Source organism: Mus caroli, chromosome X (assembly GCF_900094665.2).
Source record: "Mus caroli chromosome X, CAROLI_EIJ_v1.1, whole genome shotgun sequence".
NCBI lineage: Eukaryota > Metazoa > Chordata > Mammalia > Rodentia > Muridae > Mus > Mus caroli.
In genome coordinates, this window is record NC_034589.1 from 80121006 (window position 1) to 80139320 (window position 18315).

The window sequence follows — 18315 nt, forward strand, 5'->3', positions numbered from 1 at the left end:
TGTGTGTGTGTGTGTGTGTGTGTGTGTATGTGTGTGTTCCAGATCATATATGAAACTAGACCCTAATCCCAAGTAAAACCCCAGAGAAGGCTACTTTTTTTTTTTATATTGGTGCATAGTGATTAGTTCAGCCCTGGGAAATAGTGGAAAGAATATATATTTTCAGTACCAAATAACAGTGGTTGCAAAAGAAATCTTCCTTTAATTAGGCAACTGCCATTTCCTCAGTGAATGCTTTAGATATTTGCTACTTTTATGTGCCTAATGTTTGTTTTTAAGAAACTACAAAAGCAATTCCAATAAGTCTGATTATTCTAGCACTGACAGCAGGAACAGCTCTGAGGCAGTTATAATAACCTTGCACACTACTTGAAACTAAAAAAGGTGAAAAGAAATTTAAATTCTGCGGTAGGAAATTAGGTCAACCCCATGCTCAGTATAGTAATGCTTTAATTTCTGATTATTGACAAGTAGGTGTTGTCAGAATCTTTGTCACAGCCAGTGATTTACTATTTTAATTTATATCATGATAACAAATAACAAGAAAAGAGAGATTATTTGTGGTTTGCACACATAAAGGAGCGGGGTGGACCTCAGTTAGAAGATTACTCAGAGTGATATAGCTGATGCCAGCCTTTGGAATCTGTGGGGCCTGAATCAATAGCATGTTTTAAAGATTTGAAGGTTTTTCAGGAATGTCTGTGTAGTCAGTGTTAATTTATGTAAAGACTTGTGGTCTATATTGAACATCATTGTTCTCAGGAAGGCTGAACAAAGATGTACCCAGAACTATGTAGAAAGTGTGTTTCCTGATGTGTAAAGTGCACACCCTGTTTTTCTATAGTAGCTGTACGTATTCAAGTAGGTGAAAAATTTCAGTTTTTTTTTTTTTTCTTTTTGGAGACAGTCACAGAGTAACAAATGCGATTGTAAAATCCAAACTGATCACGTCTCTCTCCCCTCCAATCAGTGTGCCCTTCAAGACAGAATATAGATAAATGTGAGCTAGGTACATTTGTGCTTCTCACTGTCTTCCTGCCTTTTGAGAGAAGAGGTTTAGTGTGCTTCTGTGGGGCTTTGATTTCACTCCAGGTACAAAATTCCCACATGGAGTGAAGTGAACTATTTGGTCCTCATCCTCCAATTTGATGTTCATTCGACTGTGTTGCCAAGCATCTTAGTGTTAAATGATGAAAAGATGATCTTTCTGATTTCGAGGATCAGGCACACCCTTTATTCTTCTCTTCTTTCCACTTCCTTCTCTTAGTGCTGTTTTGCAGGGAAGTGAAGCTAAGACTGCTAAGGTGAAATCTAAGTCTGCTTTTCTGGCTACTTTGTATTGCTTGAAAGGGAAAGGTGTGTGTGTTTGTGTGTGTGTGTGTGTGTGTGTGTGTGTGTGTGTGTAAGGGGATGAAGATAAAAGAAGGTTGATTCAGGGAATTATTTGAGTAGTTCTTTTACCCATTTTATTCAAATACCCTCGAATCCTAGATAATTGGGAGAATAACACATATCAAACAATTCAGGGAAAAGGGTGCAATGGGGGCTAGTAGTTTCTTCTGATATCTCACAGTGGAAATGCCGATTTGTTGAGGACCGATGAATTAAAATATATTTCTAATACCTATGTCATAATTTCTAATCTGCTCAATAACCGCTATTAAAAGGCAAGAAATGTCAGTATGTTGATAAACACGAGTTTTCTCTCTGTGTTCTGTTATGTCTTTTGGACATGGGGCATGGGGCATCAAGTTCCTGGTGGCTTTCTGTGGAATTCTGCTGGAAATTGTATGCACATTTCTCATTCCTTTTAGAATTCCATTTCAAGTTTATTTCATTGCTCTGATTCTCTTATTTGAATCAGTTTCAGATGGATGCTTTTCAGAGTGGTTGTGTGTCCCTGCTGCCTGGCCAGGTTTATCAGCTTAGCCAAACAGTTTCCTGCAGATCCATTAAGATGTTATAGTCGACGCAATGTCCTGGAGATAGGATGTTGCTATTGAACTGTGTGTCTAGTAAGGGTCATATGGGTGGACATGCCCATCTTTCCCCCTTTTCTCTTGCTGGTGCTCACATCTAGATGGGCTTTGGAAAGGGAGGAAGCTGGAATTCAGGACGAAGCCCTTGTCTATGGAACTGGAAAGCACAGTCACTTTTTGAGCTACAAATCACTCGATAACAAGCACCACTTTTTCCATGAAGCTGCAAGCTGCAGCCTCCTTTTGCTGTGCATATAAAGTACCAGTCCCGCCCACCCCTTCTCTACATTATAAACCAGCTTGGTCATGGTCTTTCCCAAACCTTCCTAAAGTGGCTGCTGTTGCTTTCTCTTCTTACTCCCCATGACTTCCACATCATTCTGTGATAGTTGCTCAGCTGATGACCCTGATTGACACTCTTCAGATGTGAATTTTTCTCTGCAGAAAAGCAAAACAGAAATGTACAAATTTGGAAGGGAGTGAGACAGCCATTTACAAGTGAACATTTTCTTGCAAACTGATTTCAGTAGCCTTCCCAGCTCAATTACTGAGCTGTAAATATCACAGGGAGGATGGTCGTTGAGGTGGTGCCGTTTTGCCAATTTTCATATGTCTCTGATATTTGTGATTATATTTATCAAACTCCTTGAAATGTTTCACCCTTTTGACTTCTTTTTAACCAAATACATGGTGAGTATAGTTTTTGCTCTTTGGGAAGTATCATGTGGTAACTTGGGGACCACATGATAGCAAAATGACTATGGATTCAGATGCATCAGTTCTCAATGTCACTTAATCTTTTGTTGTTTTACCAGGTGAGTACACTTGCATCAAATTACACTACCTCTGGGCTGTAAAGACCTAAAATTCAGAACCTATGCTGAGTCCGTTTGACATTATTGCTTCCCCAAGTTCCTCTTCTTTGTGTGGGCGCCTCTGTACTTTCTGGACCCATTGACATGCCCATATTTAAGCTTTCTCCCCTCCCAGGACCCCACATTTCCCATTAAAAGATTATAAGTAGGTTCAGCATATGAATGCTGAAATATTGTTCCAAGCTGCATTTTATTCTATAAAAGCTCTCCATGTAATCTCTGAAAACAGGAAATATGATGCTATGGTGATTTAGGTAGATGGGCCAAAGTAAGGAAAAGTATATGTAGTTATCTCTCCTGGGCTTGTTCATGTGATTGAATGAGGAACAAAGGTGTTTTGTTCCTTTTGTGGCAGGAGTTACTAGCAGGCCACAACACTTTTAGAAATGGAAAAGTGTGAATATTTCATTCAGGTCTAAGGAAATGTATGAAGAAGTGGGGTGGTGTATAGAATAGTGAGTTTGAAAGACATTCTAACAATAGTGGGAGGGAGGGAAGGATGATGGGATGTATTAGTGGGGTTCTGGATATGCCTTAAGCTGCTCTCCAATATGAAATTTGGCTGTGGAAAAGAAAGAATAATGGAACACTGGCCAAGGAAACACATGAGGAACTAGGAGATTTGTAATTATTGACCGGACAGAGCTGAATGACAACTGTCATTTTCCTTTCTCTATGTTTCACAGTATAGAACTGAGGCAATCCTGACCTTTGATTGCTGATTATAAAACAAGGTCAATGTCAATTTTGTCTAAAACAGTAGTGATTCAATGTGTGGGCGTGAAAAAGAAACAAATTCAAGAACTAATCGAGTTAGTATTGCTTTTCCTTTGGAAAACAAAAGAGCCCTTTTAGCTTGCAAGATAGTCTGAAAGACTCTATGAAAGTCCTTAGAAGTAGCAATGGGAAGTAAAATGATTTGTCTTTGCTCTTGATCACTGTAGGTTCTCAAGTCTGTCTTTATCTTTTTTTGTTTTAGCCACGAGACCCAAACCACTTGTTGGGACCATCCCAAAATGACAGAGCTCTACCAGTCTTTAGGTAAGGACATGGCTATGTTTCCTTCAGGTTAAATGTCAGCTGACTTGAAGTCTGATTTGTAGTATGCCAGCCATTTGTTGTGTAAATATATCAGGAGACTGCTTCAAGGGTGAGCAGCTGCACTCCTCTCTTTACAGTTGACAGGCAGACAGTCTCATCTGAAAAAAAAATAACTTGACAATTTCACTGTTTCTTGAAAATTTAGTATATCCAATGGTCTATATGGTTTTATTTGCTGCACCAAAAAGAGAAATGTTCAAGTTTCTTTTGTTGATTTCTTCCTTGTGAAAGCCAAGGGATAACTTTTGCTAAGGCACAGATGTTGTGAAAAATGATTTTCTGCCCCTTTTTCAATGCCCGGAATGTCAGTGATTTATCTGGTCACCAGTCTGATCACTTAGATGCTTTGTCTACATTGATTTGTGGGTGTTTATAGGAAAGCGAGACAGATTTTCATCCCTTCATAGTTTGGATTTTTTTTTTTTTTTTTTTTTGGTTTTTTTGAGACAGGGTTTCTCTGTATAGCCCTGGCTGTCCTGGAACTCACTTTGTAGACCAGGCTGGTCTCGAACTCAGAAATCNNCCTGCCTCTGCCTCCCGAGTGCTGGGATTAAAGGCGTGCGCCACCACGCCCGGCAATAGTTTGGATTTTTTAAAAAAAAAGTTTTGTATTACTATTTATTTTCCATGTATGGGCGTTTTTCCCTTAATATATCTCTGTACACCATGTTACTAGACCAGACCAGAAGGGGTCATCTGATCTTCTGAAACTGGAGTTACAGACATTTGTGAGCCACCTTGTGGGTGCTAGAAAATAAAAACAGCGTCCTCTGCAAGAGCAGGCAGTGCTGTTATATGCTAAACCATCTCTTCAGCCCTAATTTGGGTTGTTTTGGGGATTAATCTGAATTCTCTGATGTGGCTAGCTTTTTAGTTATTGTTTTACTTAAACAATCACACATTCTTTACTTTTATGTCTGAATTTATTTGAAATGATAAACTAATCATCCGTAAGGTATAAAGTTAATGTATACTGTGTACTGTGTATAGTGGTTGGTGCACACCTTTTATTCCAGCACTTGGAAGGCAGATAAGCAGGTAACTGAGCTGGAGGCCAACCTGGTCTACACAGCATGTTCTAGGGTAGTTGAGGCAACAGTGAGACCTTTTGTCTTAGTAAACCAATCAAGCAAACAAATAGCCTACAAAGTACACAAATGAAGTGAATGTGATAAAGCCCGTGGGAATCAAGAGGGTTTTTACACACGCAAACTCTGTATAGGTGATATGGAATTATATGTGTGTGGCAGGGGCGAATCACATCTATGAATTGTTTGCCATAACTCTCATTGGATGATGAACTGCAGATCTAGATGCATTAAGAAATACGGGATGACTCATTAGCTACAAAATAAAATAATAACACCACCTTTGAAAAAGGATTTTGCTGGGCTTGGTGAAGCACATCTTTTAAGCCTAGCACTCAGAAGCAGGCAGATCTCTCTGTATTAAAAGCCAGCCTACTCTACATACTGAGTTCCAAGCCAGCCAGAAATAGTTAATGAGACCCAGTCTCAAAAAAAAAAGTTTTAAAAAAATTATAAGTGATAATAACTTTTTCCAGAAAGTCTGGAACATGCAAGTAGAAAGCATGACAAGAAAAAAACGTCAGCTGTAATTCTACTAGCCAGACATATCCAAAACATTTCAAGTAATATTATGTCATTTCAGTGTAGCTGTGTTTAGAAATTAAAAAATAAATAAATACAATTAAGATCAGTTAATCTTTAAGCATTACATTTTCAGGCCCATAAATTATCTCAGCTTCTAATTTTGGAGTTTTTGTACTACATGTAGAAAGCCTGAATGTCATATGTAGTTTACACAGCACACTTATAACTCTACTCTAGTTACCATAATCTCTAGTTGTATAATTGTAATTTACTTGAAAAAAGTTATAGAATTAACTTATTAGCCTTTTTTTGTAAACACAAAGAACATTTTTTTAAAGATTTATTTATTTATTATATCTAAGTACACTGCAGCTGTCTTCAGACACACCAGAAGAGTGTGTCAGATCTCTTTATGGATGGTTATGAGCCACCATGTGGTTGCTGGGATTTGAACTCTGGACCTTTGGAAGCGCAGTCATTGCTCTTAACTGCTGAGCCATCTCACCATCCCACTTGTTAGCCTTTAAGGTTTAAAAAAATACAGATAAATTTTATAAAAACCAAATCATGTATTAATTGCTTCTTAGAATTAAAAGTTAGAATTAGGTTAGTTAGTGCCTTCAAAATTTCCTTTTAAAAAACAAGTTCATTAGACTGGACATGTAGCTTAGTGGTAGAACACTTCCATATTACCTCTGAAGCCTGTTGTTTGGACCCCATCAAACAAAAAATACACACATGCTTCTATATTTTTAAATGAGTGATTCACTGTTAAGAGTCTACTTCTTATGTAAAAGTAACATTGTGACCATATTTTCATGTGATTATATATTCTTTTCTATCACTTTTATTTTGCAATGAGACATTACAAACATGATTGGCAAACTAATTATAGACTCATTATATAGATTTTTGTATAGATGTTTTCATTTTTATAAGAACCATATGCACATGTAATAATATTGTAATGTTTTCTCAGTAGTTTGAATAATTTTTATTTTATTTTATAATCTGGCATATAGCTTATAACCTTGGACTGATCATTCCACATTTGGAAGGCAATGGCATTTTATAGTTGTGGGGAATTTTACATCATATGTATTGTAAACTTTCTTTTATTAAATCAACTTTATTGAGGTGTGATTTGCATATAATAAAATGAAGCTATATAACTCTGTATTCTATTCTAAATCCCTGAGAAATTCTATTGCTTTCTAGCATACTAACAAACCTACAAATGAACTAAGAGTTGACGTTTATTTTTCATCTTTCAGAGCTAGTATTTCCAAGGTCGTTTTATGATGGTGGTTGTTGTTGCAATAAAGTATTTCTTTGTCTGAATGGTTGCTCAACAAATCTTCCATTTATTGAGGGACTACAGATCTCTGTCCTACCTAAGTTGCATGCTAGCAATTTACCTCCCATGATGGGTGGTATTAACACATTTCTCAAAACATTGAACTGAGGTACATAGAGGCAATCATCAGGAGTGCACAAATGCTTGGACTATATTAACAATTGACCAAGGTGTTAGTGAGTTGTGAGTTCCTTGTTCTCGTTGGTATTACTTCCTCAGTAAAGTCTGTACATGGTATGTATATATGTATATGTATATGTATAGTAGACATGTGTATTATTATACCTGATATAAATACATACTTTACATTTATACATAGCGATGAATTAATTACATAAATGACAGTTTTGAACAAACAATAGTGTTTCTGAAAATGATACATTAAATTCCTAGGCTGCAGGTTCTCCTTTACCCATGGAATGATCAGTTTCATTTGTTATGCCTTCAGCTCTTGTGGTGTCTTATATAGTTAATTCCAACATTGCTCTTACCCTTTTCACAGATTGTAATGTTCTGCCTTTGAATAGAAGGAGAACCCACTGAAACGAAATCTTTGGTTTTTAACTTTTTATTTACTGGGTTTTATTTTTCCTTCTTCAAGAGACATCCCTTTAGTTCCAATTTGTTGCTTTGAACTGGATAAAATGGTTCAAAGCCTTCAGATGTACTCCATTCATGAAAGGAAGAGTGGTTGTGTAGTCTGGTGTATCATGGTTTAATCCATGTCTATCTTTTTCTCCTGATAGAGCCTGAACATAGAGTGTGTCTATGGTGACATACTGAAAATGCCAAGGCCATCTTTACCCTCCCTGTACTCCCACTCCAAACATCTTCTAGTGTTACATGTTCCGAAATGCACCTAAACTTCTAAGGAAGCTTCCATTTTCTAATTTGTTCATAATCCCCAGCAACCTGTTCAACATGCACCTATGTTCACTGTGTCACCATTAAAAGAGTTCAGGCATTTCCCTACTTTGGATGTAAGCAGCATGATAGCGGAAGTCAAATACATTTTATAAGGGCTGGAAACTAGCACATGAGCATTCAACTATGAAAGGCAAAATGTTACTTCAGATATTATTATTAGACACCTCTAGTCAATAGACTTTAGGTATTTCCTTTTGTATTCTTTCCTCTGCATTCTCTTCAATGAACATATTATTTACACAGTTAGCAAATATGTTTCAGCATTGCTGTGTCCATCTCATTCTTTAGTGTCCCTGTAGCTATAATGCCTTAAGCAATGAAAATCCATAATAGAAAACCTGAAGCAGCTATGTATACACATATATACACACATGTTCAGTATGAACTTAGACATGCCTTATGTCCTTACATATTGGTAATTCATGTTTAAACACTCCAATTCTTACAGAATTAGTCAGGTAACTCTAAGCTCAAAAGGATTATATCATATATTTTAGTCTCTAAATATATTCAGTCGCACACATACAAAAGCAGGCTTAAACATTTTAGCAATAAAGGGATGCAGTGCAGCAGTAACGTGCTTACCTAGCATGCCTGAGGAGCTGTATTCTACCCCCAGCGCATGTGTGTAGGTGCATTTTAGCAAATATACACCACACACACACACACACACACACACCACATACACATACACACACACACCAAATACACATACACAGACACACCACACATACACACACACACACACACACACACACACACACACACACACACATTATTTGTAAGGTGTTGGGGATTTTACCCAGAGCCTTTTACATGCTAGGGAGGTGCTGTCCCACTGAGTTAAATCCTCATTCCCTCCTAAGACTAACTCCCTTTAATTTAAAAGAAACATAAGACTAGTTTTATTTTATTCCTAATATATATAAAATGGCCTTTTGGCATGTGTTTTCAACAAATGCAGAGATATGAGTATTTTCCCCTTGGTTTTACATTTTATATATAGAGATAAAAATTTCCAAGTCACAATGGAAAATATTGTCAGGCTCCTATACATTCAAAATAGTTACAATAAATAAATAACTAGAAGGACTAGAGAGATTACTCAGCAATTAAGAACCTGGTTGCTCTTGCTGAGGACCAGGTGCAGTTCCCAGGATCCACAGGGCCGCTTACACCTGTCTGTAACTCCAGTGCCAGGAATTTGACACCCTCTTCTGGCTTCTCAGGGAATTGCATATATGTGGTAGACACACACACACACACATATAAAATAATCTTTTAAAAAGTAGTTATTTAAATGTTTACAGTAACTGTTTGGTAGTCATTAGAACTTTGTAGTTCCAGAAAAATTTTATATAACATTAATAATTTTGTAAATACATACTTTTAGATTTTCACTAGGAAGAAATAAATAACAACAATTTGGCATTAGATATCTTTTATCTTTTTTAGTATTTCTTTATCTGTACCCACATCAATAATGCAGTCATAGTAAAAGTATTAGTGTAGTCATTGAAATAGAAAAGAGGAAAATGTCTTATCTGCTTCATTTTTTGAGATGGTATAATATTCATCCTGGTTCCTTATAAGTAGTTGTATGCTTCATCCATGAAGTGAATTTCATGTTTCTATCAGCATTTTTAGAAATGTAATAGGATGATTGTTATAAAGCTCTGTGTGACTCCCAAACGCATTTACAAATCAGTAGGAGTTCACTGGTAATATACTCGGCAGGTTATTTTGAAATATAATTTCACTGATTTATATGCAGTGCAATTAAATGATTAAAGAGCTGTCCTTTTCTCAAAGTTGGCATTTCACTTAAGTTTATCACTGAAATTTTAAGAGCCGGGCAGTGGTGGTGTACGCCTTTAATCCCAGCACTCAGGAGGCAGAGGCAGACTGATTTCTGAGTTTGAGGCCATCCTGGTCTACAAAGTGAGTTCCAGGATAGCCAGGGCTACACAGGGTTTTTGAGAGAAACCCTGTCTCAAAAAAACAAAACAAACCAAAAAAACCCAAACAAACAAAAAAGAAATTTTAAATTTTAAGAAAATTTAAGAAAGTATTTAAAAGCTTCCTATTCCCCATAGTACGTCATTATAAATATTTTTATATGGTGGCACACCATAGGACTCTGGAGGCATAGACAGGCCGATCCCTGAGTATGAGTCCAGCCCCATCTACAGAGTGAGTTCCAAAAAGGCCAGGGTTACACAGAGAAACTTGTCTCTTAAAAAAATGTGTATCTCTGGGTCATTTCAGCAAAATCTTGCTGGCATATGCAATAATGTCTGCGTTTGGTGGCTGATTATGGGATGGACCCCCGGGTGGGGCAGTCTCTGGATGGTCCATCCTTTTGTCTTAGCTCCAAACTTTGTCTCTGTAACTCCTTCCATGGGTATTTTATTCCCTCTTCTAGGGAGGAATGAAATATCCACGTGTTGGTCTTCCTTTTCTTGATTTTCTTGTGTTTTGGAAGCTGTGTCTTGGATATTCTAGGTTTCTGGGCTAATATCCACTTATCAGTGAGTGCATATCAAGTGACTTCTTTTGTGATTAGGTTACCTCACTCAGGATGATATCCTCCAGGTACATCTATTTGCCTAAGAATTTCATAAATTCATTGTTTTTAATAGCTGAGTAGTACTCCATTGTGTAAATATACCACATTTTCTGTATCCATTCCTCTGTTGAGCGACATCTAGGTCCCTGATATAACTGTCTCTTGTGAGGCTATGCCAGTGCCTGGCAAATACAGAAGTGGATGCTCACAGTCATCCATTGGATGGAACACAGGGCCCCCAATGGAGGAGCTAGAGAAAGTTTCCAAGGAGCTGAAGGGATCTGCAACCCTATAGGTGGAACAACAATATGAACTAACCAGTATCCCCAGAGCTCGTATCTCTAGCTGCATATGTAGCAGAAGATGGCTTAGTCGGCCATCATTGAGAAGAGAGGCCCCTTGGTCTAGCAAACTTTATATGCCCCAGTACAGGTGAACGCCAGGGCCAAGAAGCGGGAGTGGGTGGATAGGGGAGCAGGGCGGGGGGAGGGTATAGGGGACTTTTGGGATAGCATTTGAAATGTAAATGACGAAAATATCTAATAATAAAAAAATGTGTATCTTGGTCTACTTTATTTGTGGTACTTTATTTAAAAATGAATCTTTATGTGCTCCTGTATAGTTCCTTTCCAAATTAGTAGTTTTTACATTAATGATACCATCAATTCTGCAGAATAATAGTATACACACAGAAGACTTGGATAAAAATACAATAGGCAGAGAGAAACACTTCAGAAAGTTAACTGATTATTCCATTTTAGTAAGATGTAGATAGGCTATGGATATGTTCTGATAGGATTTTCCTTTTTTTTTTTTTTAACTTCACTGATGTCTTTGTAACTAAGAGTGCTTTTTTTTTTTTTTTTTCTCTTCCTTCAAGTTCTATAAGGGTCCAGCATGTCTTATCTGTGGTTCAGGTTTTGAAACCCATGATCCAGCATGCCATTCACTTGAATAAAAAAAAAAAAAAGTTGTCAGTTTTTAAAACTTAGACTTCCAAGTGTTTTAGGAATTCTCATCCTTACCTTTATGTACATTACCTCCAAGAAGCTTCAAGTTTTAAAACAAGGCCTCTAGTCTCACATTTAGTTTTTCTACTACCCTAATGCCTCAAACTAGAAAAGAAGTCTAGATCTAGATTCTATCTTGCCCATGCCCCAAGGCTGTTCTTTTCCTTTTTCTTGGTTTTAGTTTCCCATACATAATGATAGGCAAGAATCTAAATTCTTTTTCCTTTTTTTGAGACTGGGTTTCTCTGTGTAGCCCTGGCTGTCCTGGAAGTCACTCTGTAGACCAGGCTGGCCTCGAACTCAGATATTCGCCTGTCTCTGCCTCCCAAGTGCTGGGATTAAAGGTGTTCGCCACCACACCCAGCTTTGTGTTTCCTCTTAACTCCTGGCTAGAATTAGGCTTGATCTTGTGGATACAGTTGTCCTACCCCCAACTCCAGTTACTTTGTCATCACTAGCTTAGAAGATAGAGACAATAGGATAATCATATTTATAATAATTATAATTAGATTTGTGTGGTACTATTTAGTGTAAAAAAGTCTTCAGAAATAACCTTGTTTCACCCGTATACATTTGTGAATTAGATGGTCTGGATACTCTATCATTCTCAGTTTCAGATCTCATGCCTTAGCAGCCCTTGAGTGTACTCCTGCTTTTGATTTAGAAAACAATTTTGTAACATCAGAGGATGGCATAACTGTTTCCTCTCTCTATTTGGACTTGGGCAAGCAGAAGCTCAAGGTGATGTGACATATTTGTAATGACAGATGGATTGAAGAATCAAGTCTTGAACACATATTTTATGGCTTCTAGCTCACTGTTCTCAAAGGAATATCCATTATGTGTAGCATGATTTATAAAACTGCTTTGTCAGCATAATTAAGCTATGGAATCCCAAATGACACTCTTTATTTCATAGCTGACATAGTTAGCATCGGAGATTTACTCAGATTTGCAAAACAGAATATAGACGATATTACCATGCTCGTCTTTCCCTCTGCTATCCTGCTTAAAAAGAAAAGCAGAAAATTTACCAGCCTCTTCAGCAGTAATTGGGAACAATTGATTTTTTTCCATTTGCAGAATAGAAATGTAACTTCAAAAATCAAAATTTATGGCATTTTAATGGGAAATTTTATTGGAGCATTTTTCTTGTTCAAATGACTTGCTTTAAAGCTTCTAATTGAGGAGTATACATAAACATAATTCTAATTTGCATTTCCCAAAGCTTGTATCCCAAGAAAAGTCACAAAGAATATTTCTTAGACTTTGACTCTTTTACAACTTAAAAGAACTACCAAATTTGACTTTTGTTGGTTCATGTAAGAGGAGCGTTAAGGTTACACCTGCAGCTGGGAGGAAGATGCTAGATGTGGACAATTTTATGTAGCTGGGTTTGCAGAAGATTCTTTTTTTTTTTGCACATGGGAGAAAGGGCATTTAAAAATGTGTCTGCTCTTATTCAGACATTTCCAATATTTCTTTTCTTTTAAGGCACAAGTCTGATTACCTTTATGTCTCTTGGGAGCAGCAATTTTGCTGAAAAGAGATTCAGAACAGTCAGAACACTCACATAAAGTAGATATTGAGTTTTAAGGTCCATCCCCTCAATGGTGGTAATAAAATGACCTAAAAATACTCTGAAAGACTCTTATGACATAGGGAATGAATTGTTAGTTTATTTATGAATTGGTGATAGTCTGAGACAGTTTTTCTGAATTTGGTACTCTATAGTCTTGACTTGGATAATCCCAGGGAGTCCTTTTGCCCTAAGAAAACGAGGCTTATGTAACTTGGAAAAATATTGTATATGAATGTGTGCTTGTATGCGTATCTGGGTAGGTACAAGTATTCATATAGATCTACATATTTGCATATTTGTACTGTGTTCATTTCAATGCGATTGTATACTTCACTTTCTGGTCCTATATAGAGTAGTGCTTATCCAACTGTTAATGATCAGTAACAATCCTTTCTGTTCTCTAAAAACAATTTTTAAATTACATCTTATTTATTTATGTATCTGTGCTTGGCTGTCTGTAGTGCAGGCCAAGGACAGCTTGTGAGAGTCAGTTTTCTCCCCCCAGCATGTGGGTCCCAGGGATGAAACTCAGGTCATCAGCCTTAGAGTCAAGTGCCTTTACCTGTTGAGCCATCTCTCTCGCCTGCATTTATTTCTGTCAACATGTAAGTACAACATAGTTCTTATACGTAGTTCTACTGAACTTCTAGCAAGTACTTTAGGACATGTATAACTCACCACGCAATTATAGCATCACTCAGGTACCTAGTTCCATGAGATGAGCCTATAGGGTTTGTATCTCATGACAATACAAACTTGATAAAAAAGATGCACAATATATTTTTAATATTTTGCCTTGTAAAGAACTGCATTTTGAGTAGCAATGTTCTAAGAGCATTTAATTTTTGACAGTATAAATCTAGACTCAAGTCATGTGACCTTCGGGCAAGACAGAGTAGTTAACCAAACAAGAATAAGATTACTGATGGGTTTTCATGTTTTCCCATCTAAGTCAAGTTCAGACAAGGAACTTGGCATTCCCAGCCCTCTTTAATAATTATTTTAGAAGAGGAAATATAGAAACCATCCTTTAATAGGAAGAGGGATAGGGATTAATTGTTGGCAGCCTCACTGCTTAGTTTTAATGCTTTTCCCTTCCTTATAATTAAACTTGATGTGGTCTATCTAAATTTTGAGTTTGTTTTTTTATCTACTGTATAAACTGTTGTATGTATATGCGGTTTAGATTTAGGTACAATGTTTTGCAGCAGCAAAATAGTTCACTTCCTTTGAAACTGCAGGGAACTGTATTTAAATTCTAGTCATTCCACAAGTTTTCTGTGGCCAAAGAAGAAGCCACTAATAATTCTGAAACTCAATTAGCTGGACTCACACCTTAGGAAGAATTCCAGACATTAAAGATAATATACACAGAATGACAAAATGTCTGATGTGGGAACTGTTCAAGGAGTTATAATTGCTATTAATGACAACTTTTAGAACAGACAAGAATTCTCAGTAGAACTTTTTACCAAATGCAGATGACCTCAGCGATATCCAAGGCATGTTTCTGCAACTATATACCTCTTTGTTCCTACCTTTATATTTATTGTCTTAAAAATTGAAGTCAGGCATAGTGGCTCACATCTGTAACCCTAGAACTTGGGTGGCTAAGGCAAGAGGATCATGAATTTGAGGTCACCTTGGTCTAAATAGGAACACTATGTCTCAACATCATGCCAAAAAGCCTGACCCATAGCATGAATGTCCACTGATTAACTGATGCTGTTAGTTTTAAAGGAAGAGTGTAGATGGGGAAATAGCACCAGAGGTAGAATAAAACCAAAAGAAGCCTTTGGATAGTCAGAGCTTTGATGCTAGATATGTTTTTGACTTAGACAATGTCCAGTCAAGCTCCACTCAGAAAATGAAAATCACTCTAGTTATTTTTAATAAAGAGATTTTCATGGGAATAATTACTTACTCAAGGATCTTAGAGCTAAGTAGTCACAGGGGCAGATGTACAGTGGCAAGAGGTGGTGTCATCAGAATTCTGATATCAGGACCATTCATCTGGATCCAGGGTTAGTGGAGAAGCTTATTCTGGGAGAGAGAGCTACTGACAGATGTTTTGTGGAAATACAGCAAGGAAGGGAAGAATAAATAGACTAGCCTCTATCTCCACTAGTCCATGATTCCTGTTAGATAAAGTTACCTGGAAGCCAACTACTCTTAATGAAGAGTAGAGCAGGGAAAAGCTAGAGGGTAGATGTGAAAACGAGCAAACAAATTACTGAAGGACAGGAGCCCTTCATGCATGATAAGCTAATCAATCATCTATGCCAATGCATAGAGAATGAGAAAATCAAAAAGCATTTGTAGGACTTTCTGAGTTTGAGTTGACTTAGATAAGGTTCTAAAAAAAAGCGTCCTGGGTTGAAGGGAAACTGACCTGACAAAAGGAAAAAGGAGGGAAGCGTTTAAAAACAAAGAAAAACCAAAAACCAAAAACTGGTCCACAGCAAGGCTCATACACAAATAATCATTCATGGATTTGGTTATAATGCTTGTTTTACTTACTGTTTTGGGTTTTTTGTTTGTTTGTTTTTATATCCAAGACTCTCCCTACTAAATAAAAATACAAAACAAAACAAAGCAAAACAAAACAACAACCAACTTCTTTAAAAAATAGAAAGTCTTGCTCATCTTTGTCACCCATGCCCTGAGCACACTATCCACTGAATAAGTACATGTTCTCTTTGAACGAACAAAGGTAAAATGTTGTGAGGGGAGAATACACATAGCATTCAAAGATGATAGAAAGAGATAGATGGTTTCCTAAGGCTAATTATTAAGCTGGTAAGATGGAACTCGCTGGAGAGAAAGTAGAGTCTCTCCAGAACAAAGTTAAAGCCTCCTAGCAATAGAAATAGGAATAAGTAATAAATTTTATGGACACTTTGATATCTTTGAGAAACGTAGTGATGTGCTCTTCTGGAAATAATTTTGTTTAGTAGCAACAACTAATTCATAATTAAGGTAAGCGAAGACCCTTGGAAAATGTAGTGGTGTAGTTTTAAATTTTAAACAACAAAGAAGGGGGGCTGTACATAATTTGATATGCTCAGTATCATCTATTTATAGGTCCTTTGTTTCAGTGAATGTTTAGGAGTATGTCTTGTGAATCTTAAGCTCTGAGGCAACAGGCTAAAAACTTTAGGGAAAAGCAGACCTTTTGAAGGTGTTGAAATTTTCTCTGATTATATTTTTCTTAAACTTTAAAATACATATCTGCATTCCAGAATTTTTAGAAGACCCATTTAAGTGTAAAAAGAAAATGAAAACACCTCATATCTTAGCAGCAGAAATAACTATGATTTACATTTTAGAGCATTGCTTCTAGTCTTTTTTTCCTGTACATTTTATATAGTCGTTGGTGCTTATTATATTGTTGCCTATCTTTTTCAACAATTAACATTTGCTTTCTCAGCTGGGCAGTGGTGGCACATGCCTTTAATCCCAGCACTTGGGAGGCAGAGGCAGGTGGATTTCTGAGTTTGAGGCCAGCCTGGTCTACACAGTGAGTTCCAGGACAGTCAGGGCTATACAGAGAAAACCTGTCTCAAAAAACAAACAAAACAAAACAAAACAAACAAACAAAAACAAAAACCAAAAAAACCCAAAAAAAACCCAAACCCCAAAAGAAAAAAAAAAAACAAAACCAACATTTGCATTTATTTATTTATTTATTTATTTATTTATTTATTTATTCATTCCGAGACAGGGATTCTCTGTATAGCCCTGGCTGTCCAGGAACTCACTTTGTAGACCAGAAAAAATAGACTAAAAAAAATAGACAGCCCATCATCAGATGGGCTGCCTTCTCATAAAGTGTGTGTGTGTATGTGTGTGTACTATGGCACACGTAATTTATGGATTTTGGTGAACAACTTCCTACCACAAACATATTTTTGAGACAGGGTCACAGAGAACCCCTGCCTCTGCCTCCGGAGTGCTAGGATTAAAGGTGTCCAGCTTACCATGAACATTTTAATGGATATGGTTTCCTTATTTATGGTCTTTTGGAATTTTTCAGTATTATATGCAAGTCTTTTCCTTTCCTAAGCAAATTCAGACTAAATTGCTGTAAATTTCAAGTATTTTAATAACTGATAAGTAGCTGTTCAATTACTTTCAATTTAACTTTCAGGAAAGAGAATATTTAGCAGAGAAAATTTTCATACCCAAATGTTAGTGTTTACAAGAACTGTTTTCTTATCAAGATTCTTCCCTGTGTAAGGCTCACAACCTGTTACTTCACTTACATTTTCTGGCCAAGATGCAATTAAAATATATGGATCTGCTAATTATTTCCAATAGGCAGCCGTGCTCAATTTTTTTCAGTGTTCTAAATCAGACCTAATCCAGATTCTTATGCCAAAAGTCTTCCTATATTTGGTTCATGGAAGTGCAATCTTTGAGTCGAAGGGAAATAATGTTTCTAAACTTGTCAGTCTGTGTTGCTTCAAACTCTTTCAAAAGGCTGTACCAATTTGCTCTCTTAATAACTAATTAACTGAAAGTTCCCAAAGACCATGTTTTTGACAGTGTAAAAACATTGCTACTAATCATACTATTGTAATTGAGAGAAAAAAATCTTATTGTTTGCGTGTTTTAAATGACCTCCAGTATCATCATTGTGATGCTTGCTAGATGTTTTTATTTCCTTTGAATAATGAAAAAGCAAAACTATTTTGCCACATAAAGTTCTTCCAAAATTTTCTGATCAAATGCAAGGTTTGTCTTGCTGTGCTTTGAGGTCTCCATGAAAGAAACCTGATTTCCTACCTTGTTTTTTTTCCAAGCTAAATAAGCCTAATTCCTTTATCCATTTTCAGCAGACCTTTTATCTGCCCATAATGGCTCATTACTTCATATTTTAAAATATGTGTGTAGGGCCGGGATATGGCTCAGTGGTAGTAGTCCATTTCTAGTCTCTGTTCTGGATTCTATTCCAGTGAATCTCTCTCTCTCTCTCTCTCTCTCTCTCTCTCTCTCTCTCTCTCTCTCTCTCAAACACACACACACATGTGCATGTAAGTATGGTGGTAATTTACCTCTCTCTCTCTCTCTCTCTCTCACACACACACACACACACACACACACACACACACACATGTGCAGGTAAGTATGGTGGTAATCTACAGTTTACCTCTAATTTCCCTCTAATTCCTTCAATAAGAGACTGTTTAGTTATCATAACTATGGTATGGAAAGTTTGCCATTACAGTTCCTTGTGAGGTATTAATTTTCTCCTATAAATCATAAGTACCTATGATGTTCAGAATTCTTGTTATAAAGA

General features: G+C 36.7%; 1 protein-coding gene across 8 annotated transcripts in view; it reads left to right on the forward strand.

Annotated features, from left to right (window-relative positions):
* The window catches only part of Dmd (dystrophin), a 2293239-nt gene that overhangs the window by 2137221 nt on the left and 137703 nt on the right, over nt 1-18315 (forward strand). For all 8 annotated transcript variants that reach the window (XM_029473189.1, XM_021152893.1, XM_029473188.1 and 5 more), the window contains one exon: nt 3834-3895. In XM_029473189.1, coding sequence (XP_029329049.1) covers nt 3834-3895 — 62 coding nt within the window. The remainder of the gene's footprint in view (nt 1-3833; nt 3896-18315) is intronic.